This window comes from Ctenopharyngodon idella, chromosome 18 (assembly GCF_019924925.1).
Source record: "Ctenopharyngodon idella isolate HZGC_01 chromosome 18, HZGC01, whole genome shotgun sequence".
Taxonomy (NCBI): Eukaryota; Metazoa; Chordata; class Actinopteri; order Cypriniformes; family Xenocyprididae; genus Ctenopharyngodon; species Ctenopharyngodon idella.
In genome coordinates this window covers 17,887,467-17,913,829 of record NC_067237.1, presented here as the reverse complement: position 1 = coordinate 17,913,829, position 26,363 = coordinate 17,887,467, and the positions used below count along the sequence as shown (strand labels likewise).

At 36.6% G+C, this 26,363-nt stretch overlaps 2 protein-coding genes across 4 annotated transcripts in view; both read right to left on the bottom strand.

Annotated features, from left to right (window-relative positions):
- Nucleotides 1–6,705, bottom strand: part of cd82b (CD82 molecule b) — a 34,152-nt gene extending 27,447 nt beyond the window's left edge. Inside the window, exon 1 of one of the 2 annotated variants that reach the window (XM_051869942.1) lies at nucleotides 6,482–6,705. The gene's annotated coding sequence lies outside the window, so the exon portion shown is untranslated. The remainder of the gene's footprint in view (nucleotides 1–6,481) is intronic. The other variant, XM_051869943.1, reaches the window with a different exon arrangement.
- Nucleotides 6,706–10,079: 3,374 nt separating this feature from the next.
- Nucleotides 10,080–26,363, bottom strand: part of tp53i11b (tumor protein p53 inducible protein 11b) — a 70,550-nt gene continuing 54,266 nt past the window's right edge. For both annotated transcript variants that reach the window (XM_051869948.1, XM_051869949.1), the window contains 5 exons: nucleotides 20,017–20,075; nucleotides 17,506–17,554; nucleotides 17,295–17,391; nucleotides 15,843–15,944; nucleotides 10,080–13,404 (listed from right to left, as the gene is read on the bottom strand). In XM_051869948.1, coding sequence (XP_051725908.1) covers nucleotides 13,271–13,404; nucleotides 15,843–15,944; nucleotides 17,295–17,391; nucleotides 17,506–17,554; nucleotides 20,017–20,075 — 441 coding nt within the window. In that variant the 3' untranslated portion in view covers nucleotides 10,080–13,270. The remainder of the gene's footprint in view (nucleotides 13,405–15,842; nucleotides 15,945–17,294; nucleotides 17,392–17,505; nucleotides 17,555–20,016; nucleotides 20,076–26,363) is intronic.

Below are 26,363 nucleotides of genomic sequence, written 5' to 3'. Positions count from 1 at the left end.
GCACTGTTACTCAACTGTGCAGATGTCTCCCTTTCTCTGTCAATCACAACATCCCCTCCATAATACAATGATGGCATGCTGCCCCATTACATACAATAGACAAAAGCGGTCTTATCCTAGGACTTCTAGCACAACACAAAGGGGTATCTGAACACACCCAAGCACGCTTTACACTGCTGATGTTAGATACTTTCTATGGCTGGGCGGTATGACGATATATATCATTACCACCGTATAAAATGTCTATCGCTAGAGATTTTGCTATACCGTTTATATCGCAGTATGTAAATATATAGCACTACTGACACATCAAAGTGATGAAATGCACAAACGAGAATATAAAGAGCAGGACGTGCTTGATGTTAAAAAGAGTTTTAAGTGTAATATATCCTGAAAAGGAACTCAATGCAGTGCTCGTGTTGACTGGCACACTGCCAAAGTGCGCGCACAGAAAGCTGCCTAAGGCGATCGCGTATTTGGGACGTGCTCAATATTAAAAAGTGTTATTAAGCACAATAATCAGTGAAAGAGAACTCAATGCGGTGCATGCGCTGACTGACACACAGCTTAAGTGCGTGCGCAAAAAAACGTGATTGCTAATTCTGTTCGCTTTCATGTCTAATTGCGTTTGAATGGTCGAATACTAGGGCTGGGACAATATATCGATGCATCGCAATTCGTGGATCAATTCTGATATTTTCCGAATGCAGCGCGATTCTCTCTCGAATTGATTCTGAACTTAGTTTTTAACAGCAGAAGGCGCTCAAGGCTAGTTTTTAGCTGAATGCACGAGCGCTCTTCTTCATGAGCATTTGAGCATGCAGTTGAGTCTAAGAATGTATTTGCCCCTCAGAGTGCTTTTTTGATGTGAGATTAATGTAAACAGCCCACTGCAAACACCCTTGTAATTCGCTTCAACCTTTTATAGAACGTTATAGAAAGTGGTGTGTGCGTAAGGAATTTGAATCAAGTAGAGTACGGCTGTTTCTAAAGCACGCAGTGCCATCTGCTGTTAAAAACTAAACTCAGAATCGATTCGAGAGAGAATCGCGATGCATTCAGAAAATCTCAGAATCCATCCAGAATTATTTCTCAATTCGCTATTCATCAATATATTGTCCCAGCCCTATCGAATACATAAGCAATTATGTCAAAATACTCATCATGTGGAGAAGCCTATTCATGTAAACACAGCCGGCTATGTCTCAAGTGAAGGTAGACAGTTGGGTGTAAACCAGATGTGTATCAGTGTAATGGATAATGGATGGGTACACAACACAAGTTTGTCTCTTGTGTGAGAGCCACCATGTGCTCAACAGAAAACAAATTAAAAGGAGGTGCAGCGAAATTATTAGTGCTGTCTTCAGGGAAAGGAGGAGGCAGAACATTTAACCATCATTATGCTAATATCATACACTATTCTGGGTGGATGCCAAGAGCATGCATAACAGAACTATACAATTTTCATGTCTGCGTTCTTTCCTTACATCCTCAAGTTCAAAAGTCAACTATAAAAAAAAAAAACAGTTCAAACATTACTAACCAAGGCCTCTATCGTTTGTTAGTAATTTAGGCTGATCCCAAAGACCCAAATTACTATCCAAGTACTAATTCGCCCCCTTCTAGGTCACACAAGACACTATTTTTGCATAACCCTATGATTTCGCCCCAGCCAACATCTTTTATACTCTAAGGGCATTCCTATGGCAACCATAATTGAGGCAGCGTGAATGCTCCACTTAAAGAGGGGAAATGGTCTCACGCCCCAGTTACCCACGAGTGTCCCCCTCCATCAAGAAGAAGGTCGAGCCAGAGCTAAATGAGAGCCGGGTCTTCAACAGCCACATCACAAGCACTACAATCATAGGGGGAAACAATTATACCATCAACTTAATTTCCTGTGCTATATTTGTCGACACATTTTAGTTATCCTACATCATTCTCTGCAAATATTTGCAAAGCAGCCTTCCATAGTTTCAGGGGATTGGAGTGTCTGTTGAAAATTTCTGGCTCATTATGGTACTTTGTATTGATGCACTTTTAGGGTGTGTTCACATTTTGGATATATTTGAACAAACTCTGGATTGGTTGCTCTGTTAGTGTGGTTCACTAATGAGGTTTTTTGACACAAAATATGAAAACCCCTTTGTGCAATATAGGACTTTCATTCTAAAGGGGTGGTTGATTATAATTTCACTTTTTTCACTAACTTTAGTTAGTGTGTAATGTTGCTGTTTGAGCACAAACAACATCCGCAAAGTTACGACGCTCAAAGTTCAATGCAAAGGGAGATTTCCTTTACAGAAATCGATTCTTAAGGACTACAACAAACCGCTAGTAGGGACTACAACAAGCTTCTTCCTGGGATAGTGACATCACTAACCCCAAAATTTACATAAACCCTGCCCCCGAGAACATGCAACAAAGGGGGTGAGGCCATGTTGGGCAGCTTTAGAGAAGAGGAAGAGTTGTTGTAGTAGTGTTGTTGCCATGCCGCCATTTTACGCCGGACTGCTTCACAAACGAGGGTCAATTCAATGCTGGATTTGCACAAAAGGTTAACATGACGGCACATGCTAGTCGATGAGCTGAATCAACTCCGCAGCAACTACATAAATGTATCCACTAACCGTTCAGAAACGTCCAGTTTCATTCTAAAAGTTGTAACTTCTTCCTGAGTCTCTCCATCAGTGTCCGACTCCGGTTTGAACAATTTAAAGCTGAACACCATTACTGACAATCCTCATTTTGGCTGCGTGAGATTCTCCAGCTTTGTTGTTGTTGAGCAACCGAAGCGCGAGCTGTTAAAGCTCCACCCTCTTCTGGAAAGGGGGCCGGGAGCAGCAGCTCATTTGCATTTAAAGGGACACAGACAAAAATGGCGTGTTTTTGTTGCACTCCAAAGTGGAGGCAGATGAACGCGAGCCTAAGTGTGAACGCTGTCATCCGAAACCTGGTGCGCACCAAACAATTGGAAAAGTTGGGTCTCAGTCCACTTCCAAAGAAACTCCAAACCAAAAACAGGACATGATGAGGAATTCCAGGTGCTGTTTTGACTCCTTTATACATTTTATAAGCTCTTTGTGAGTTCTCAGCTGGTAAAAATGTCATATGAACGCACATACAATACGCGCACACGGATTGTTTTGGATGTTTGGAAAGTTGCATTGAAAAATGTACATCTTAAAAGCTGTTTTTTTATTATTTCTTATCTTTTGGTCTGATGTTAAAAATGACTGTGAATGCTAAGCGAACCAGGACTAAATGTACCATTTTCTTTTTTGGTCCGGACCAAAAGAACTACAAGTGTGAAAACACCCTTAAAGGTGCAGTATGTAAGATTTATGTCTGCTAGATGTCGATAGAGGCCTATTTAAAACAAAGGCATAGCTTGATGACGCCAAGTTTGAGCGTGGAATCTTGGGACATGTGGTCTTCACCTCAACGAACAGTGCAAAAGAATAGGGATAGGATTTGGGAAGAAATCACGTTCATGGATGCGATTATTAACGTTACTGTAGTATGAAGCAGAGCAGGACCGAGTGTTGTGGGAGCTGAATGAGGCCGCTGGAGTGATTGCGCAACACACGCCTCACGAGCAGAGGAACATTTATTATGTCACAGTCGCCGGCGCTGCTTCTGCTTTTCCGGTCATGAGTATGAGGTAACGCAGCTCTGTTTATCATATCAGATACATTTGAGTGTGTTGAAAATGATGTTATAACGTTACTCTGTGCGTTCGCTTGGTGGCTGCTGTGAGACACTTGTTTGAGACACACTGCAGTAAAATTTTAGAATATCATATTAAATACTGGGTGGCTTGTGTTGATACATGGCATGCAATTAATTTTAAAACGTATTGTATGATGGAGAAAATGCTGTATTACTGTTACTAAAAATAAAGCTGCATCAGATTATGCTATGTTAGCTATCTGACAAAAGTGTTTTTCTCTGAGGCATGGTAAAGCATGGTACTCGCAAAAAATGAAGAAAATTAAATCTAAACAATAAGACAAAGTGTTGAGCTATATAACAACAATTAGTTTTCTGTCTATAAATATATCAAAACAGTTGTGCCCTTGTCTATTAAAACGTGTAATATATAAAGCGTCTTTGGTGTTTCCATGGTTTCTACAAAATAAAACCGGAAACCGAGGGTAACGCGGGTATGACGCAATTGACAGGCGACTCCTCACACGTCCCGGAGCCTTGGTTAAAATTGCTATTTTCTTTTGATTTTGATATTTTCGATTTACAAATAGTTGGAAATATTTGGGATATTGTAAGTACTCAAGTGAACAAAATATATAACACTGGCCTAGTGGTTTTTGGATATTTTACTGCAAAAATCTTACATATTGCACCTTTAATCGAACTACATTTACACTACGTGAAATGTGCCATGGACATCAAAAGCATTGCACGCAACCTCTGCATGACAGAAATCATCACTTAAAGGGCTGTGACACCATCACTTTTATTAATGAGGTTTCAGACACAGTATGAAAACCCCTTTGTGCAAATAGGACTTTCATTTTAAAGTCACGATGAAACAGAACTAGTCACAAATCTTTTCTTCCATATTGTGACGTACATCTGAGTGTAACAAATGATCGACTTGGCTCTACGCATCAGTTGTTGACTGGATATTTAAATGTAGCTGTTGCACTCAAAAGTGGAGGCAGATGAAAATGAGACTAAGTGGACTAAATGATTGGAGAAGTGCTGCAAATGAAACAGAAGTATCCACAACCATTCAATCAATTATTAACAAAATCAATATCCGCCATACAATGTTTCTTGTTTGAGAAGCTGTTTCATTCAGATGTGTCACAATAGGGAAGCAAAGACCATCACTGGTTTACTTGTTTGCAAAAATAAATGTTGTTCCACATTAAATCTTTTTTTAGAAAGCCCCCAAACCTAAATTTCCCCCTATGAAAATGATCTGACTGTTAAGTTTCTGCTGCGGGTCTGTCTTGGCAAGGCAGCTCTCAAACGCAGTGGCATCCCATTTTTAGCTGGCTCCAAGAGCAGGAGTTTTCCAGCAAGGAAAAATGAAGTAAAAGAAGAGGAACATCTGTATCCTGTCTCTCTCTCTCTCTCTCAGTGGGCTCATTCTAGTCAAGACACATCCAGGGAGGTCTGCCAGCCCTTAACCTCTTATGGACCTGAAGAAGCATCCAGTACTTAGCCCAAAGTCAATTCTGACCTATTTTCACATCTGTGTTTTCATTTTTTATTTTCATTGTTTTTTCATGTGCCATTCTGACAGAAAACCAGTGCCCCTATAATCCCAGAGTATGTTTATTAAATGTTTTTCTCTCAGGACAAGTACTGCCATGTCAGAGCAACAGAAAATAATCTTGTTAAACAGGTTACCTAACGTCAATATGTTATAAGATAACAATACATCCGGTTTGATGGCACAAACATTTGTAGTTAACTCTATATTGTCTCCTTGGCACTGAGATATGTGACTTATATTGTAATTTTTTCCATACTATGGGGTCCATCAACTGTTTGGTTACCCATATTCTTCAAAATATCTTCTATTATGTTATTATGAAGAAAGAAATTCATACAAGTTTGGAACAACTTGAGGGCGAGTAAATGATGACAGAATTTTCATTTTTGTGTGAACTATCCCTTTAATGTCTCAGACATTTAAACGTAAGACCAGAAACGTATTTTACTCAAGTACTAAGACGTGAAATGGCTAAAATAGACAGTAATTGACCTGAAAAAGACGTTAATGCGTTATGAATTGTGGTCTGACATGTTTCGTCTCAACGGAATGAAGTTTCTCAATTCACCTAACGTTATACAAACAAAGCTAAACTTCACGCGACTACTAGAACTTATTTTTCAAACCAAAGAGGCAGTTTCGCTGCTCTCCGTTTCAAAGCAGACAGCTTGTTGATCATCATTAACTTCTAAACAAGCCTAATCATCATTAAAAACTAGCGAAACCACAGTTGCACGTGGGAACGAAGTAAATGTGCGTGTCGAGCCGCGTTTGATCACAGAAAACGGTTAAACCTGCCAGTGCCACATCAGCGAAGATTTAAAGCTATACACACAGAAGAAAACGCACTTACAAACTGCTCCACAGAACTAGTTAGCTTACTATGATAGAAAACGCGAATAAGGTACAAAGTTAACAAGGCGCCAGTTGCATAAACATAGCCATTATGTTAAGTCTGTGTCTTAAGAACTAGTACGAACAGTTAGTTAATCAGTCTTACTTTACTGTATCAAATTAGACCAATCTATGTTTTTATGTAACTGACTTAAAAAAGTTATGACCAGTCTTAAAGAAAAAAAAGGTGACTAACTTGTAAGACTAGTCTTAGCACTTTACGCAACCGACCCCAGGACCTTATTTACTAATAAGTTTAGATTAACTTACTTGCACTACTTCATCAGTCACTTTTTTACGATATGTACGGCCTTTTAGATGCAAGGGAAACTCATTTACCTCTTTTGTGTCAAGTCAAAAGGAAGATCCGTTGAGCAGATGTCAGTAAGTTCGTTGTCGTTCTGCAGTCTGAACAAAAAGACGAGAGAAGCTGGAGAACCCCCTGTTTAACCCTTTACTGCCCTGACTGACTGATTGAACACCAATTACCATAAAGACCATAGTTTCCGCCAAAGTCAGAGTTCTGCCATAATCACTAGTTATTGTGCCTACCAGGAACGTGCACACATAGACATAAAAGGGGCTTGAGCCCCTGCCCTTTTTTTGGGGGGTGCTTTTTTTTTTTTTTTTTTTTTTTTTTTTTTTTTTTAAATAAATGAACATATATTCCTGTTTGCGCACAGCTTCCATGTCAAACAAATATATTTAGGCTACTGAAAAAATAAAAAAATAAAAATAAAAATAAAAAAATAAATAAATATCAGGTCGGCTTTGTCGAGTTCAGATCCTCTCCCTCCTCAACACGCCATTCATTCCCGCACCCATGCGCGAAACGCCCCACCTCGTGTTTGCTGCTGGCTGAAAACTTGTGACAACTATGCACGGGAAAATGCAACTGCTGTCTGGCGATGAGAAGCGAAAAAGAAAAAAGCCCTAGATGGATCCATCCCGTGCATTTCTTTCAGGTAGCCTATGTATGTTCTCAAACATGTGAATTATTTTAATGTGCCATGCATTGCGTTTTGAACCATGGTAAAGATATCTGTAGGGCTGTCAATACCAGAAGAGGAGAATCCCACGGACGAGCATCCATGAACCGCGTTATTCCAATTAAAACTATTTAAAAATCATAATACATAATGCTATTCTTAAATCTACGCTTACACAGGATAATACATCAATAAAAGTTTAAACCCTCACTCTGTCTTTGCATGTTTGATGTCCACATATTCTTGTTGAAGAAATTACAGTGGCTGTAGCATTTCTATAAAAAAAGTGTCCGAATATTATTATTTAACTAATAATATATTTTTAATCATGGTGGTTGGCTTTGATTGTGCTGTGTAACAACAAAAATCAGCAGGCGTTTGGCGCCCTCTGCAGGCATTTGTTATAATATATAATGTATTTATAACATTTCAGGAGAAAAAAAACTCTTGATGTGTTTAAATATGCAGATTAGCTCGTTTTGGTTAATTTAGAAGAAATCTACAGGTGCAAACAGATGGAGGGTAGTAGGCTTAAAACAAACACCATCTAAATGTGTAGGGTTAGGGTTAAGTTTTCTTTCCATTAGCGTAAAAGACATGGAAGCAAAAATGGACCACAATCTTAAAATTGTCCTCTACATGAAAGAAGTATTCCAATAACACCAAAAGAATTAAAACGATTTATTGATTTGTGCAAAATAAACAAATTATTAGTGAAACTATGTCCCTCTCCTTGGTGCAGTCATTTATTCTAAATATATAGCTACTTGAAAATAGTTGCTGTTTCCTTCTCTTGTGATAAACCTAGTGAATACTAAAGAAGACCATGGTCTCTGTGTGAACTGATTATTTTGTAGAAACCTGTGGAGTATAAAACAATTGCGCGAGTGTAAGGGAATTAAAATAAATTGGTAAGGAAGTCAAAATTGGCTTAATATATTTAAGGGTTTATTATTTTTTTTAAATAAATAATTATGAGAAGTGCCCTTTTTTCCACTTGAGCCCCTGCCCCCCAAAATGTCTGTGCACGTCCCTGGTGCCTACTGTAAAAATTATAATTGATTAAAAAAACTAAAAACTAAAAGGATCTCTTTTAAAAATTACAAAAAGCTTTCTGGACCATCCTGTCTGTTTAATTGCATTTTTTTAATGACGGAGTTGGCAAATACCATGTTTCCTCCTTTTTTATTGTAGTAACTGGTATTTCCGCAGAAACACAATGATGGTAATAAAAAACAGTTAACACCTTTCCTTTGCAAGGCTTATTTTATTGTTAGCTTTTTAATGTATCTTAAAGGATGTTCACTTTCACATTAAAATTACCCCAAGCTTTACTCAGAAGAAAGAAACTCATACAGGTTTGGAATAACATGAGGGTGAGTAAATGATGACAGAATTATCATTTTTGGGTGAACTGTCCCTTTAAAGGATTAGTTCACTTTCAAATGAAAATTAGCCCAAGCTTTACTCACACTCAAGCCATACTAGGTGATATGACTTTCTTCTTTCTGATGAACACAATCGGAGATATATTAAAAAATATCCTGACGCATCCAATGGCAGTGAGCGGGATCAACGATATGAGCTGAAGAAAGTGCTTCCATCCACATCCATCCATCATAAACATACTCCACACGGCTCCGGGGGGTTAATAAAGTCCTTCTGAAGCGAAGTGATGCATTTGTGTAAAAAAAAATATCCATATTTAACAAGTTATAAAGTCAAATATCTAGCTTCCGCTAGACCGCCTTTCATATTTAACTCTCGCAGTTCAAAAAGCTTACGCTACGTCCTACGCCTTCCCTATTAAACTTACGGGAAAAGCTTAACTGATGCGACGCCAGTTCCGTTTTTTTCCATAATTTGAATACGGAAAGCGGTCTGGCGGAAGCTAGATATTTTACTTCATAGCTTGTTAAATATGGATATATTTTTTTTTACACAAATGCATCGCTTCGCTTCAGAAGGCCTTTATTATCCCCCCGGAGCCGTGTGGATTATGTTTATGATGATTAGATGTGGATGCCAATTATAAAGCTCGGATGAGTCAGGATATTTATTAATATTTCTCTGATTGTGTTCATCAGAAAGAAGAAAGTCATATACACCTAAGATGGCTTGAGAGTGAGTAAAGCTTGGGGAAGTGAACAAATCCTTTAAAGGGACAGTTCACCCAAAAATGATAATTCTGTCATCATTTACTCACCCTCATGTTATTCCAAAGCTGTATGAGTTTCTTTTTTCTGTTGAACGCAAAAGAAGATATTTTGAAGAATGTTGGTAATCAAACAGTTGATGGTAGCCATTGACTTCCATAGTAGGAAAAAAAAAAAATACTATGGAAGTCAATGGCTACCATCAACTGTCTGGTTACCAACATTCGTCAAAATATCTTCTTTCTACTTCAGTCACTAAGAGCTTGAGGGATTCTTTGCCCACCAACTGATGAAGTCTGATCCCATTACTGTTACAATGCAAGTGATCAGTAATGGAGTTATTTATTGTTTTGACAATACTGCCCTCCTCAGGCCAAACGTGGAAAAATCTGTTTTTTGGCCCTGGCACAAAATGATGATTAAACATCACTAATCATATCAAAGTGTGAACAAGTGCTAGTGAGGTGGAATCACTTGAAATGGCATTTAATAATTGATAAACACTCATCAAAATGTAAATAGTTGTAGAGGAAATTTTAGTGCTCAAGCGGGTACAAATTCTAGGAAAAGCTACAAAATACAGTCCCTGGAATACTTTTAATATGTTACAAAGTGCTAAGGTCATTACAAATAACCTTTTTAATTCAGCAAGGACTTAACTGAGACCATAGTAGGTCTATTTTTCTTTTGGTAATATTTCCAAGCAATATTGTTGTATATGCCAACAAAAAAAAAGCTAGTGTGAGGTGGAAGCTCATTATTCACCAACAAAAAAAGACCCTGAGTGACAGATTCGATAAATGTACATTTTCTTTATTCCAAAAAGATAACGATGCAGGTCCATAACAATAACATTTCTCAATTAAATATTTACACACACATTTAAAAAGTACATTAACATCCCTTCAGAGGCATTATGTATACCGTCGGCAGACAGCTGAAGCCACTAGCAGCTAACTATTTATTTCTAATAGCATGGCAACACAATTCTCATCATGGAGACATGAATAACAAATGATTCATGTTTGCCATTTGCCGTCATCATATTTAGCTGAGCGAGTGTAAAGAGGGACGAGAGCTTGCTTTTTAATGAGAGGAACAGAACATACAGTAACAGCCGTGCCTATTCTGAATTACTAGCTAGGATTGGTTTGGTTTAATATATTTTCAGAACAGTAAGAGGAAAGGTTTGTACTGAGATTTGAACTACATGTTCGTAAGTAAAGACAACAAACAAAGAGACTAAATCAAACTGGGTTGTGAAAGAAACGTAAGCCTCTACAAGGCTGAACTTCTTTATTACCCATTAGTTAAATGCGAAAACCTAAATAAACCTTAGAGAGAGTAACTGCTACTTCTGTCCACATACCGTACACAAACATACAGACTTTTTTTCTCCACTGAAGCTCTATCATATATGAAAATACCCAACAAGCATGGTAGCCTCGCACGTAACATTTAACAGAAATTTCCTGTATAGGTTGTATTGCTTCCTTCAATATATCCGATCAACATTTTTCCAAAATCCAAAAAAGTTATGCTATTAAAGTTATAAAATGCTTTCAATTCGATTATGCTTTCAGCAGATGTTGTCACTGTTGTAACTAATGGACACTTTCAAAAATAACAGCAAATACACACAAGTAGTGTTGTCAAAAGTACAGACTTCGGTACCAAGTGGGTACAGAAATTTAAAAAATGTGACGCTTTGAGCGCTGTTGAGCGGATTCCTCTGATTGGCCTTTGTGTTTATGCACTCATCAGATATGTCTGTGATTGGCTACAATGATCAATGAACGAGAGCGTTTGAAAGCCTTTTGAAAGTGAAGAATTTGAAAGCAGGCGTCTATCAGCGAATATCGGAGGCCAAAAGGTTAAAAAAAACGTGAATTTTAAACAAGTCAACAACACGTAAAATGTGTGTATTTAACACGTATTTTACGCGCAAGCAACACGTATTTAACACGTAAAATACATACACACGGAAGCGTTTGAAAGCAGGCGTCTATCAGCGTATGGAAGGCCAAAAGGTTCAAAAACACGTGAATTTTAACACATTAACAACACGTAAAATGTGTATTTTACACGTATTTCACATGTTAAACACGCGTTGTTTGCACGTGAAATATGCGTTAAATATTCGTATTTTGTGTTGTTGACCTATTAAAATTCAAGTGTTTTTGAACCTTTTGGCCATCCGTACAGGTTTAAAAACACGTGATTTTGAACACGTCAACAACACGTAAAATATGTGTATTTCACACGTATTTCACGCATTAAATACGCATTGTTTGCACGTTAAATACGTGTTAAATATATTTTTGCGCTGATTTTTCAAGCGCAAACGCATTCAACGCGTGAAATACACATATTTTATGTGTTGTTGATGTGTTAAAATTCACGTTTTTGAACCTTTTGACCTTCCATACGCTGACAGACGCCTGCTTTCAAACGCTCCTGTGTGTATCTGTGTAAGCGCTCGGTGAAGAGCGTCGTTGATGTCTATTTACGATATGTTTACATAGATACACACGGGAGCGTTTGAAAGCAGGCGTCTATCAGCATATGGAAGGTCAAATGGTTCAAAAACACATGAATTTTAACACGTCAACAACACATAAAATGTGTATTTCACATTTCACGCTTCCAAATTCGAACACTTGTTTACTTTCAAACGCTCCCGTGCGTTGATCATTGTAGCCAATCACAGACATATCTGATGAGCACGTGAACACGATGGCCAATCAGAGGTGTTTCACTATCGACTTGTATCACGGTCGGTACTTTTGACAACACTACACACAAGGCAGCAAACGTGTAAAAACACACACACCGCTCATGTTAATTTTGCAGTTTGTCTCAGCAGAACTCGCACAAGAATTGTCATCAAGGGCATACAATGACTGAACAACTCAGACAATAAACATGCAAGTGATACCACAAAAAAAATAACCTACTGTATGCAAAAACTTTTGGGCAGGCCAATAAATAAGCAACTGGAAAATTGCAAATCAACAAAAAATATGTATATTTATACAGCTCTTTTGAGGAATACAAACAACTGGCAGTGTGCTGACATGTGGAACGCTTGTGCAGTTTGGCATATTAAGGCAACATTAGGGAAATGTGAGGGAAAATACTGCTACATTGCTTATTAAAATGAATGAAACATACCATTGTGCTACAAAACCATGTTCTGTGGCATTACTACTAAAAGAAAAAAGTGTCTTGTTCATATACACTTGATGAAAATGAACTTGGCAATAAGAAAAACATGGATAAAGTTGTTATTTGAAACATGGATAATTAGTTCAAATTGAAGTTCCTGAAACAGTGCGACTAGAGGGGGTTTTCGAGGTCAATGCACCAACTAGCTAACCAAACAAACTAACCTGTTGTGTGTGTCATCCATAAACTTTTTATAACCATTCTCATATGAGAACTCGTTCCACATAGAGCAGGATGTTCCTGGTTCAGTGATACAGCAGTGACACAAATACACCAACCAGTAACAACTGCTCAAATACTGAATGACCTGCACAGAAAACACACATTCTAGTGTTCACTAGCCACCCTCACGCACGTCACATGACTACAAGCTCAAAGTCATTGGCATTATTACATGAAATGATTTACAGTTTTATTGATACCTTAGCTACAGACAATTACGCCAGCATTTCAAGCTCGGCTACGGTGTGCAATACTTTACGTGATAAACGTTGAATGAGGAGGGCTACACTGTGACTGCACACTATCTGAAATTTAAAAATGGAATTTATTTGACCAGATTGTGAGCATTTCCCATTAAAAAGGCAAACTCCTGTGTTGTGTGTAAGTTGAAATTAAAATGAAGGCCTGGTTGGCGTCGTCCTTGCAGTGAGGCTCGACGCCAGATGAACAGGTTGATGTTGTTTGACTGTGTCACTGTTCAAAGCTTCAGATGGAAACTCTAGCCCAGCGTCACTTAGGTGTGTGCGGGGCTCTCAGATCTTCTTGGGCCGGCGTCCCAGATTGTAGTAGTAGGACAGCGTGACAGTGAGGAAGAATACGCGACTGAGGAGGAGGAGGATGGCAGCGTTTGGCAGGGAGCCCAGTTCCACCAGAGTGACAGAAGTCACTGCAACACAGACAAGTACAGAGACATACATGATCCAAAGTTAAAAAAAATTGAGGAAATTATTATGAATGGTAAATGATTATAAATATCACAATGACTAATTAAGTTACACAGTGTCCTAACCAGACGCGACGCGACGGCGCAACGTGATAAAAGGTATCTTTTCCATGTTAATCAGAGTTTTTGTCCTAACCAGCCGCGACACGCGACGATTCATTTTTAAAAAACGGTTTCTATTTTTCTGCGACGTCGCGGCTGAAACAACACCACAAAGTATTGTAGTGATAATCTCAGTTACTGTTTATGTGCTTTATTTAATGTTAAAAGTGTCTAATATGAGTTTGAATATCATTTTGTGTGTCTTTTATAGCCGTACTGAAAGCAACAATTTATAATTCACCTCAGATCTTCAAAATAAATGAAAGGAAACAAGAACGTTCAATCTGTCAACTCATTGTGAACAGACTAGGGTATTATATGACAAAGATTGTTTCAGTAACTCAGTGTGTATTTTTAATAATGTTAAAATGGTGTAATATTCATGAATTTGATTATGTACTTATCCATTTCGTTGCGAGTGCTGGTGTAGTGAGAAATTGAGTCCCCCCAGGAATCGGGTCTCCTTTAGGACCCCGAGTGATCCCATTGGTTCAACAGGCTTTTAACGAGTAGTATTTTTAGCGCCTGATTATAATTCCTGCAAAATCACGTTATGATATATATGTTTAAAATGTGTTATAATGACCATTAATGTCTTTTAAATGACATGGTTCATATACTAGTATATAACTGAAGCTGTAGGTTGTGAAATCAAGCATTTCTCGTTCTTACTGTTTTTTAAGTTAGCTTATGTGCTAGCATAGCATACATCTACCTGATTAGGCTGCTAGCTTAGTTTATATTATATTATATTTGGTATGTTTCTTGCTTCCAATATCTGCTTCCAGTTTGTTTTATTATGCAATACATAGGCATTCATTTTATATTTCAAGCCTGTTGTTTGTGCACTTAATGTAGTAAACATCATACAATAGTGAAATAGGTTATAATTAGTAAAGACATCACAATAACAACTTTTGATCAGGTAACCGCATGGGTCCTAAAGGAGACCCGATTCCTGGGGGGGACTCAATTTCTCATGACACCAGGAGCTTGCAGAGAGAGCCGCCCACGCCCTCTTCTGATTGGCTGTGATTTTTTATTGACTTTATCACGTCTCAAAGTCGCGTCAGGTTGCGTCTAGTGTGGATAGACAAATTGTTTGTCGCTGGAAACTTATCGCATCGCGTCTGGTTAGGAAATCGTGTTTCACTACCGTTCAAATATTTGGAGCTGGTAAGATATTTCAATGTTTTTGAAAAAGTCTCTTCCGCTAACCAAGGCTGCATTTATTTGATCAAAAATACTGTCAAGACAGTAAAATTGTAAAATATTTTTTCAATTTAAAACAACCGTTTTCTATTTGAGTATATTTTAAAATGTATTTTATTCCTGTGATGTCAAAGCTGAATTTTCAGCATTACTCTTGTCTTTAGATCCTTCAGAAATCAATCTAATATGCTGATTTGCAGCTTAAGAATCAATGTTATTATCAATGTTGAAAACTGTTTTTTCATGATTCTTTGATTAATAGAAAGTTAAAAAAAAACTACATATTTTTTAAATACTTTTTTTTTTTCATAATTGTCTTCACTGTCACTTTTGATTATTTTAAACTTTTCTATATAAAAATATAAATTTCTTTAAAAAAAAAAAAACTTATTGACTAACATTTTGAAATGCTACGCAGCTCTCTGCAATACTTGTGGCAGTATATTTATATAATAACCCCAACCCTTAACCTATTTCACTGCAACATATCAGTGTTTTGTTTTTGATATTACTCTAAGTTCTCTTTTTTCTACATCAACTTAACTGGTCACATCTTGCATCTCAAAACAATTACTACAACTGAGTGTAATAAAAATGCCCTTTTTCACTCAGAAGAAAAAGGTCAGAGACAAAAAGGTAAGAGACACAAAGACATGTTACACTGTTAAATAAAGTTAATAAAAAATTTTTATTAATAAAATCAGGTAAATAAATCAATTTCAATATAATTTTTTTCAGGGCCATTTACTTATTTATCTGGTAAGTAGTCGTGTAATAAGTTTATTTGTTGATAATGCTATTGTACTACCATATTTGGGACAACTGCTCAATATGTTAATATTATAAAAAATATAAATTAATATTACTTCTTGAAACATTTCAGCCAACTACATGTGTAAAAAGCCACAGAAAATGTTCGTTACAATATATATTGTATGTACTGTACTTGAATTAATTCATTGAGAGATCACAACCACTAGAGGGCAGTGCCATCCTGACATTACAGGACCCATCTAGAACTGACAAAATACAGCATGCGTAAGACTCAAGTGCTCATTGATACAAACCTAAAAACTGGATGGCAAAGTAGCAGGCCTCGCTAAGTAACGTCCACTGGATGATAACCTTTTCAGCAGTGTACAAGCCATTCCACATGATCAGAGAGAGACCTGACAAAAAGAGGGCAAAAAGTGAGGTAATGTGATAAATGTATGCTACCGTTTCAAAAGTTTGGATTAGTTTTTTTTTTTTTTTTTTAATACTTTTATTCAGTAAGTATACTTTAAATTGATCAAAAGTGACAGTAAAACATTTATAATGTTACAAAAGTTTTCCATTTCAAATCAATCGTGTTCCTCTTGAACTTTCCATTCTAAGTTCTAAGCAGCACAACGGTTTTCAACATTAATAATAAGGGTCATGTGACAATGAAGACTTGCATCAGAGGAATAAATTACATTTTAAAATATATTACAATCTAAAATGTCTACTTTAAATTGTAACAATATTTCACAATTTTATAGTATATTTTACTGTATTTTTGATCAAATGAATGCAGCCTTGGTGAGCATAAGAGAAAAAATTCCTATTGACCCCAAACTTTTTAACTGATAAACAAATATTCAACAAACCTTGTGTCTCACAATGTGCCTCAAACATCATTTAGATAAAATAATACAATAAAATATAATAAAATAATTATATAATATAAATATACAAAGTTCTGTCATGAAACTCTAGATGGCACGGGCTGACATGTCCTTAACTCAATCTGGTTGCAATCACCCTGTTTTCTATAGGGCACAGCTGATTGGTTCCTGCTGTATCAGCAGACAATGAGCTTGCAGCTCAACTTTCAAATACTTGGTCGAGTTTAGTTAATTTAAGTTTAAACCAATGAATACATGAAGTGAATTGTAGAAATGGCAGATAAAAACAGAAAAAAAGTGGCATAAAAGAGACTAAGAAATGAGCGAGATGACACCAGTGTTTCATTGAGCTGAGATATAAAATCCTTCCTGTTCACTTTGAGACACCAAAGAACAGCGGCTGACATGTACTGACAGATTTGGCAATCACCAGGAGGATTCAATGAGTAATATTAAAAACATGTCTCGTCTATTAAATAAATTTTGAGGGCAAGATATGAAAAGGAAGCAGGTAGAGAGGGGAATAATTGCACAACTAATTTGTGCAAATTTGTTGTCTGCAGTGGACCAGAAAGAGTCAGATTTAATGTGCAATTAAATGAATGAGCAGCGGAGAGCGTGCAGTCCTGCAGGGAATATTTCCTCCTCGCTTCCCTTCACAATCAACTGGCTGACTGGCCATTTACTCGCGTAAACACAAAAACACACATCCTAAGAGCCCCTTGAGTAGAAGGGTAAAAAGACAGAGCAGTCTGTTTACAGCCCATTAATAGATGCGCTGACCTCATGACAACTTCTAACTAAGGCTGTGAGAGATCATTAGGTAATGCTGCATTATTAAAAATACAAAATGAGAGGAATATGACTTACTGAGAATGGCCCCTCCATAGAGACGTATAGAGACACTGGTGGCTGTTTGCTCCTGATCAAATACAACCTCATACAGCTGGTTGGGGAAGACTAGGGCCTATAAATCACACACACACAATCACTTAATGATGAATAGATTCATTGTGGTACTGAAGATAGTAAGAATGCAATGGTCCTGAGAACTTATGGAGCTGCAAGTACTGAAACTCACCATCAGGGCCATGACTGTGAAAACCACAGCAGAGAAGAGAATCCATAACCTTGAGAGAAGGAAAAACATCAGAGTCAGTAGAGAAAATGGCTAACTTTGATTGCATATTCTCTATTCAAAATGCCATGGGCAGTTTAGCAATGCTATACAGAGGGATTTAAAAGCCTGTGACCAAATATCTGGGGTTCAAAATTGCTTTTAAAGCTGGAAATAAACAAAGAAACTTTTTTAAAGAGGTCCTGACATGGATTTTTTTTGTTGTTGTTGTTCTTTGAGGTTCACTTATAATGTTGGTAAAGCTTTTTGCATAAGACAAATATTTATGTGGCTATTTTCAAGTTTCATTCTGACCCTCTGTCTGAAATGTATGGAAGCTTGTTTCCACCATGAAATAAAAAAATTAAAAAAAAGGTAATTGCGAGTTTATATCTCACAATTCTGACTTTTTTTCTCACAATTGCAAGTTTATATCACAATTCTGACTTTTTTCTCAGATTTGCAATTTATAAAGTCAGAATTGCATAATAAAGTCAGATTTGCGAGTTATAGTCAGAATTGCGTGATATAAAGTCAGAATTGCGAGATATAAAGTCAGAATTGCGAGATATAAAGTCAGAATTGCGAGATATAAAGTCAGAATTGCGAGTTATAAAGTCAGAATTGCGAGATATAAAGTCAGAATTGCATAGTAAAGTCAGAATTGCGAGATATAAAGTCAGAATTGCATAGTAAAGTCAGAATTGCAAGATATAAAGTCAGAATTGCAAAATAAAGTCAGAATTGCGTGATATAAAGTCAGAATTGCGAGACATAAAGTCAGAATTGCGAGATATAAAGTCAGAATTGCGAGATAGTCAGAATTGTGATATATAAAGTCAGAATTGTGACTTTATCTTGCAATCCTGACTTTATATCACACAATTCAGATTTTTTTTCTCAGAACTGCGAGATATAAACTCACAATTGCAAGTTATAAAGTCAGAATTGTGAGATATAAACATAATTCTGAGATAAAATTGCACATAACACGCAATTGCGAGTTTATATCTTGCAATTCTGAGAAATGAAGTCAGAATTGCGAGATAAAAAGTTGCAATTACCTTTTTTATTTTTTTAATTAGTGGCAGAAACAAGTTTCCATAGAAATGACACCCACTTGTTATTGCACATGAGCAAGTTTTTTGAAAACATTATCCATATGAAACCGTAATTTACAGAAAAAGCATTATGAGAAAAAAGAAATAGCGTAGCACCAAACACTCGACCAGGAGAAGTGAATGAAAACATGCCTTTAGGTGTGATCTGGGACACCATTAAAATAAACCATCTACTTGTTTCCGACACTGGGATTCTTCTGAAGTCTGTACAGAGACGCAAGCGAGCTGTTTAAACTAGACGCGTCAAAGCGAATGTTCTTTCACACTTCCGTTTGTCCTGTTGTTGACGGACTCAAGCATGTCAGAAACTGAACACACATCTGTATACTGTATCAGTGTAGACAGCATCAGTGATTATAATGAGTACTATTAGCTTTTGACGCGACGCTCACGTCCAGTGTATGCAAATGTCAGCCAACTGAACACCAGTGGGCGGGGCCTATGGTGCGATGATGTATAACTATTTGTCGATGTCTTGCTCTGGAGGCGGTCATATGCAAATGTATTTGCCCGTGTGACATCACAGGGCACCCAAAATCAGAACGAGCCGTTTTTGGAGCTTGATTAAATAAATGCTTTGTTTATAATGAGGAGGACGTTTTAAGCTCTGAAACTTGCAGGATGTTTTAATGGTACAAAGACCTCTTATGTCAAAAGATAAGACAAATTTGATTTCTCATGCCATAACCCCTTGTAAAATTAAATGTAATGTAATGTAAAATTAAAATATTAATTAGAAATATTTTAGATTCTACCCTATTTTAAGTAACTAATCAAATTTGTGACATTGATTATATGACACTTTTTACAGAAGGTCAGATAAATGAATGAGAAATATTTTGGATTCTACCCTATTTTTAGGGCACTAATTAAATAAATAATATTAACAGAACATAAACAAAAACTCCACATATTTAAACAATAGTGTGAATGATGATTTAAAAAAGTTTTTAATAAGAAAAATGCTAAATATTAGCATTTTCACTAGTGGTCTCAGACGTTTGGACCTCATAGAAGTGTGTTACGTGTGGAATGGTGCATAATTCAAACTGAGGTATGGAGACTTCACAAATAATGCACATAAATTAGGAGTTAATAATATTTCAGGGAATTCTTCTTACATAAATCATTTGTTTAGTGTCCATAGACAGACAAAATGCTACATGTTTCTGAAACAGCAGATGAATTTGTACAATTATCGAGTTCAGGGTTCAGCTGTGGCCTGTCAAAATAACTGCGCTTTAATTAAAGGCCTGCTATTTTCTGCACTGCTGACCCAAGGCAGAATGTAATAAATGAGGTGTATGAGAGCAAACTCCCAAGTACCACAGTGAAGAGAGAGATGTTGTCTTACCTCAGTCCCACAGGCTCTCGAACCGCAAACTTGATCTCATTCCCCAGCATCTGACTGATCTGAAAGAGAAGGAAGTGAAGTGAGGAATAAAGAAGGATGGGGAGAGAGAGAGAGAGAAAGACACAAGGGAAAAAAACGCAACACTCAAAATAATAAAAAATTGACATCCAGCAACAGAAACTTCCATTCTGAATTCACTTCGGATGAACAAAAACAACTAAATCAGTCTGAAGCATGATGAATTAATAGTGCATGGTGAGTTATCCACAGTGGTGTGGGGCGAATCAGGAAAACGTCTTTAATTAAAGCGAAGAAACCTGTTGTGAACATTGACGTCTGGTGGCCACCGGTGAATAGGTGGATTAATAACACTATATTTAGCATGAAACCCAATTTGATGATAAATTAGCAAATGCAGCCACCCACACTGACTCTCGGATGATTTCCACAGATTCACACATATTCAGGTTTATGGCTGTCATTCAACGCAGCCACCTACTTCTTCATAGCTGTTAAACAAAGATGGCAACACAACAAGGAAATAAAAGTGTTGGCAAACTCCTCCTTTGTTTAATCACCTTTTTGGGAGGTGAGACTGTTAGCAGCATATCACGCATTCCCATATGGCTGCTTCAAACTGTTTAATAAAATTTAAGAGCATTAATTTCTCCAAAAAGAGCATTATGGTTTCCAAGGAAATCTTTTATTTAAGAACCAAGAAAATATTCATTAAAAGAACAAACAAAAAGAGTATTTTTTGGGGGGGGGGGAGTCGCACTAGAGCTTCACAGATTCATTATTTTACGTAATCACGTTGGAAAAGTCACTCGTGACGTAGGCGGAAGTATCGCGGTAGGGTGAAAAACTTCAAATTCACCCTGACATCGCTGTTTTACCTTTTTTTGTAAAGGCCATCTGACTTGGTCTTTGCACGTTCACTTTGTGAACACTGGAGCGGTACTTCCACCTATGTCACGTGTGACCTTTCCAATGATTCCAATGTGTGGCACATCGCAGAGCAGTGGAAAACGAGCATTTGTGGTTAAAAAGTATATCATTTTTTTTTTTTTTTTTTTTTTGAAAATGACAGATCGTTTCGCTAGATAAGACCCTTATTCCTCATCTGGGATCATGTAGAGCTCTTTGAAGCTGCACTGAAACTGACATTTGGACCTTCAACCCGTTGTAGTCCACTATATGGAGAAAAATCCTGTTATGTTTTCCTCAAAAACCTTAATTTCTTTTCGACTGAAGAAAGAAAGACAAACATCTTGGATGACATGGAGGTGAGTAAATTATCAGGAAATTTGAATTCTGAAGTGAACTAATCCTTCAATGAATAATTTAAAATATTGAGTTGCTTGTTTTGTCCTGCATAATTTACAGCATTAGTCAAGACGAAATTTTTCTTAAATGTAAATTGACATTGAAATATATCCAAATTAATGGGAATTGAATCAAATGGAATCAAACTGAATTGAAACAAGTGCTTGTGAATCAGAATTGAATCTGGAAGTATATTACCCTACAATCCTTCCACTGCAATTTGAAAAGTCACTTCTAAAACTTTGCAGTATGTATGTACAATATCGTTCAAAGGTTTGGTAAGGTTTTTGAAAGTTTTTGAAAGAAATATTGTGAAATATTACTACAATTTAAAATAACTGGTTTCTATTAAAATGTAATTTATTGCTGTGATGCAAATATGTGATGTTGTTTTTAACCCACACTTAAAAATATAAACAATTAATTAAAATAAATAAAATAATTTGAATTAATGTCTATATGAAATAATAATAATATTAATAATAATAATAATAATAATAATAATATATTATTATTATTATTATTATTATTAGTTCATATAGATACACTACTGTTTAAAAGTATGGGGGTGGTAAGATTTTTTAATGTTTTTATGCTCACCATTTATTTTGTCAAAAATACAGTAAAGATTGTGAAATATTATTACAGCTGTTTTCTATATAATATGTTTTAAAATGTAATTTATTCCTGAGATCAAAGCTGAATTTTCAGCATCATTACTCCAGGCTTCAGTGTCACATGATCCTTCAGAAATCATTTTAATATGCTGATTTGCTGCTCAAAAACATCTCTTATTATTATCAATGTTCAAAACTGTTGTGCTGCTTAATATTTTTTGTGGAAACGAACACATTTTTTCAAGATTTTTTGATGAATAGAAAGTTCAAAAGAACAGCATTGATTTTAAACAGATTCTTTTGTAAAATTACAAATGTGTTTACTGTCACTTTTGATCAACTGTGTCCTTGATGAATAAACATTCATTTCTTTCCAAAAAACAAACCTTACTGACCCTAAACTTTTGAACGGTAGTGTATATGATCAGCATAACATAACATTTGAGTCTAAATCAGCATGAATGTCTGTGAATGTATTTATGTTTGTATGTTACAAGGTCTGTTGAGATAGGAGGTTAGTAGAACCAGAATCACAAGATGTATTGCTTTTCTATTGATTTGTGCAAGGAAGAAGGATTTTAATTTTGCGCCACAACTCCAGGTTTGCTGATTAATGACATTATAAATGCTGTGACGGATATGAGCGGGATGTGTTTCATTTATTCTCAGTGGGTGTTCAGCTAATGTCAATAAAGAGCCAAACCTCCAGCATCCCACTCTGTATGGATTTCCTTAAAGACTGTGAAATAAGGCAGAATGGGAGCACAAAAGGGAGATGATAAAGAGAAAATGATTGTAAAAGACAGAATGGAGGTGGGGAAATAAGCATGCAGAGATAAAGAGAGAATGCGCACTACGAGGGCTGTGATTGTGCAGGTCCCTGTAGATCCTGCCACAGTGATACAGCAGATGCTGCTGCTGGGATTCATACTGGGATGTGCTAATGACTCGAAAATAAATTAGATTTGGTGACTGCCAGAATGCAGATGCCCAGAGCTGCCCAAACAATCACCACAACTTCCAATATCACCCAAAGTAAACAAGAGAAATAATAGGATTGTTTTTCCCCGTTACATCCGAAACTGCCGCATCGTGCTGCCATACAACATGTATTTCAACTGAGCCTCTGCTGAGGGACTGTTCAAGTTAATGAAACAACAACACAATACCACAATTTCTCTCAAAGAACAGACAGACAGGCTTATTTTCCAGTTGAAGAGTGCTGAAAGAACAGAGCAAAATCAGATTTCTCCACGACAAGACAAGAAATGTCAAACTATAAAACACAGCGAATAAAATTACATTGTGGGGTGCAAATGTCAAAATATAAGGCCTGCTTACACCAAGTATATAACGATAACAATAAAGGTAAAGTTCTAAAAATGTTCTAAATATCCAGCTAATGAATGACAAAAACATTGGCAGCCAATCAGAATCCATCCTGCTTTAAAGAGTTTGATCATTTAAAGCGGCAGACAACTTCAGCGCATGTTTATAATAAACTGAACGATATCGTGCGTTGGTGTGGACACTAATATAGTTATATTCATCTTCATAGTTATCGTTCTGTGTGTGAACGGGCTATTGGAATTTTGAAACGTGTAAAAGCAAATAAAAGTTAAATGTAAAAGTAAAATGAACAAGAAATATTTCAGTTTCTGAACTATTTTTGTTACATTCTGACATTGATGACATTGATCTTTGTACAGAAGGTCAGATGTAGTTCTTCCATTAAAGCTAAAGACACTCTTTAGATCATTTCAAATCATGCCAGATCAAATGATTATCAGGGCCCAGCTGTTCAAGTAATTTGAATCATATCTTGAAAATGGGTTGTTCAAAAGAAAAATGATTCTGAAATAAGATTACTGCATGTATTCAGTCTTGGTTTTGAGCTTGACAATACAGCATTAAAGGGGACCTATAATGCCTCTTTTACAAGAGGTAATATAAGTCTCTGATGTCTCCAGAATGTGTCTGTGAAGGTTCACCTCAAAATACCCCACAGATCATTTATTATAGCTTGTCAAATTTGCCCCTATTTGGGTGTGAACAAAAATATGTAGTTTTTGTGTGTGTCCCTTTAAATGCAAATGAGCTGCTGCTCCCGGCCCACTTTCCAGAAGAGGGCGGAGCTTTAACAGCTCACGCTTCGGTTGCTCAACAACAACAAAGCTGGAGAATCTCACGCAGCCAAAATGAGGATTGTCAGTAACGGTGTTCAGCCTTACATTGTTCAAACTGGAGTCGACACTGATGGAGAGACTCAGGAAGAAGTAGTTACAACTTTTAGAATGAAACTGAAAGTTTCTAAATGGTTAGTGGATAAATTTATGTAGTTGCTGTGGAGTTGATTCAACTCATCGACTAGCATGTGCCGTCATGTTAATCTTTTGTGCAAATCCAGCGTTGAATTGACCCTCATTTGTGAAGCAGTCCGGTGTAAAATGGCGGCATGGCAACAACACTCTACTACAACAATTCTTCCTCTTCTCTAAAGCAGCCCAACATGGCCTCACCCCCTTTGTTACGTGTTCCCGGGGGCAGGGTTATGTAAATTTTAGGGTTAGTGATGTCTCTAACCCAGGAAGAAGCTTGCTGTAGTCCCTACCAGCCATTTGTTGTAGTCCTTAAACAAAAAATTCTTTAAAAGAAAATATCTCCCTTTGCATTGAACTTTGAGCGTCATAACTGTCATCGTGCAGATGTTGTTTATGCTCAAACAGCAACATTACAGACTAACTAAAGTTAAAAAAGTGAAATCATAATAAACCACCCCTTTAAAAAGATATTTTGAGCTGCTAATTCCAGTCCTACCTTGAAACCTACCCATAACCGTTTCTTAAAAATATGTATGGTTATAAAGAAAAACATAACAGACAGAGATAAGTGTAATCACAATAACTTATTGCAAAAATGTCAAAAGCGGTACCAAAAGACAATGTGTTGCAGTCGTAGTCCTTTATGGCAGTATATAATAGTTATGTATGAGGTACAGAGCGGAACTGAAGTTATTAATCATTGAAAATCTTATCCCGATCCACTCTGTGAAGGTGCGCATTTCTCATTCAAACGCACATCAATTGAATCTGTGACGAAGCAGGTGAGAGCCAATGAGCGTTTGGTATCACTGCCGTAAAATGTATTGTAAAGCTTCTTGAGGTGGCAATTTTTTAATGTATAATGAGTGTGGGATTTGACGGTTACTGTCGCTGCTGAGAATGGAGATGAAGGTCGCTGAATAAAGGCTTGAATTTTGGTCTGTTCCTCACAATCGTATGAATTCTAAAGATTTTGATTAGCCTACATCATTCATGCAGCTCAACTGCTGCTGTCAACCAAACCAACCAAAATACTAAAGGCACTCAGAAATTCTTGTTAAATCAACTATTCATTCAAACTGTTATGTTGATCATTTAATTTATAATGAAAAACCTGCATTAAATGAGAAAAGAATGCAATACAGAAGGATTTTCACTAGTGGTCTCAGACTCTGGACAGCACAGTTACATGCCTGTTCAAGCTTGACCTCAAAATCAAAATCTCTATGAATAAAACATCAGGTATTTCAGACAGATATACCAAGGACAATCCATTTTTATTGAAGGTTTTATTTTGATTTGGATTAAAGATTATGAGTGCACAAAAAAAAGAATGATGTGCACAAATAAATCATTTATAATAAATACCACAATGTTCCATTAAAAATAAGAATTGTCAATTTTGATTACATAATAGCCTGATTTAGGGCTCCAGACTGCGCCTAAAATGGTCGTATTTGCGACTAAAAATATTAATTTGCGAGTGATATTTTTGCTGAGGTCGCCATTGGCGACCATACAGATTCACACGTTATGACTGTAAAATTTGCAGTTATTTGCGTGTTCTGTGACCAGTAGCCTATCACATCATTTGTTGTGTTGACTTAAAGTTTCATTGGGTTAGAGCACCGAAATATGAACTGGTAGGGGAAGATATCATACACCAAACAGACGCCAAAGAACTATCACTGATGAAAGCCGACTGTGTTGTCGCCTCGCGTCGGTGCAAAAAATACTGCAGATACACACACAATGCATCGCGTGCTTACCGTTTTGAATATCAATCATGATCACTTTCATTATTCCACTCCGCTCATGCTCATCAGATAAATTTAAGGGCATAAAAGTCTTCAGTACCTTAAATGGTATAACAAGAGTATTAATGATCATTTTAAGGTTCCAGTACTTGTGATGTCTACAGATAATGTTCACCTAAAATATATTGTTAGACCAACAATATCTTATCAATTAATTATGACGTTTACATCCAACATTCTTGGTTTTCTTCCTATTTATTAAATCCAGGCAATTGGTTGATAAAACATTGATTAAAATTAAGATACAATTTATACAAAACAAAATT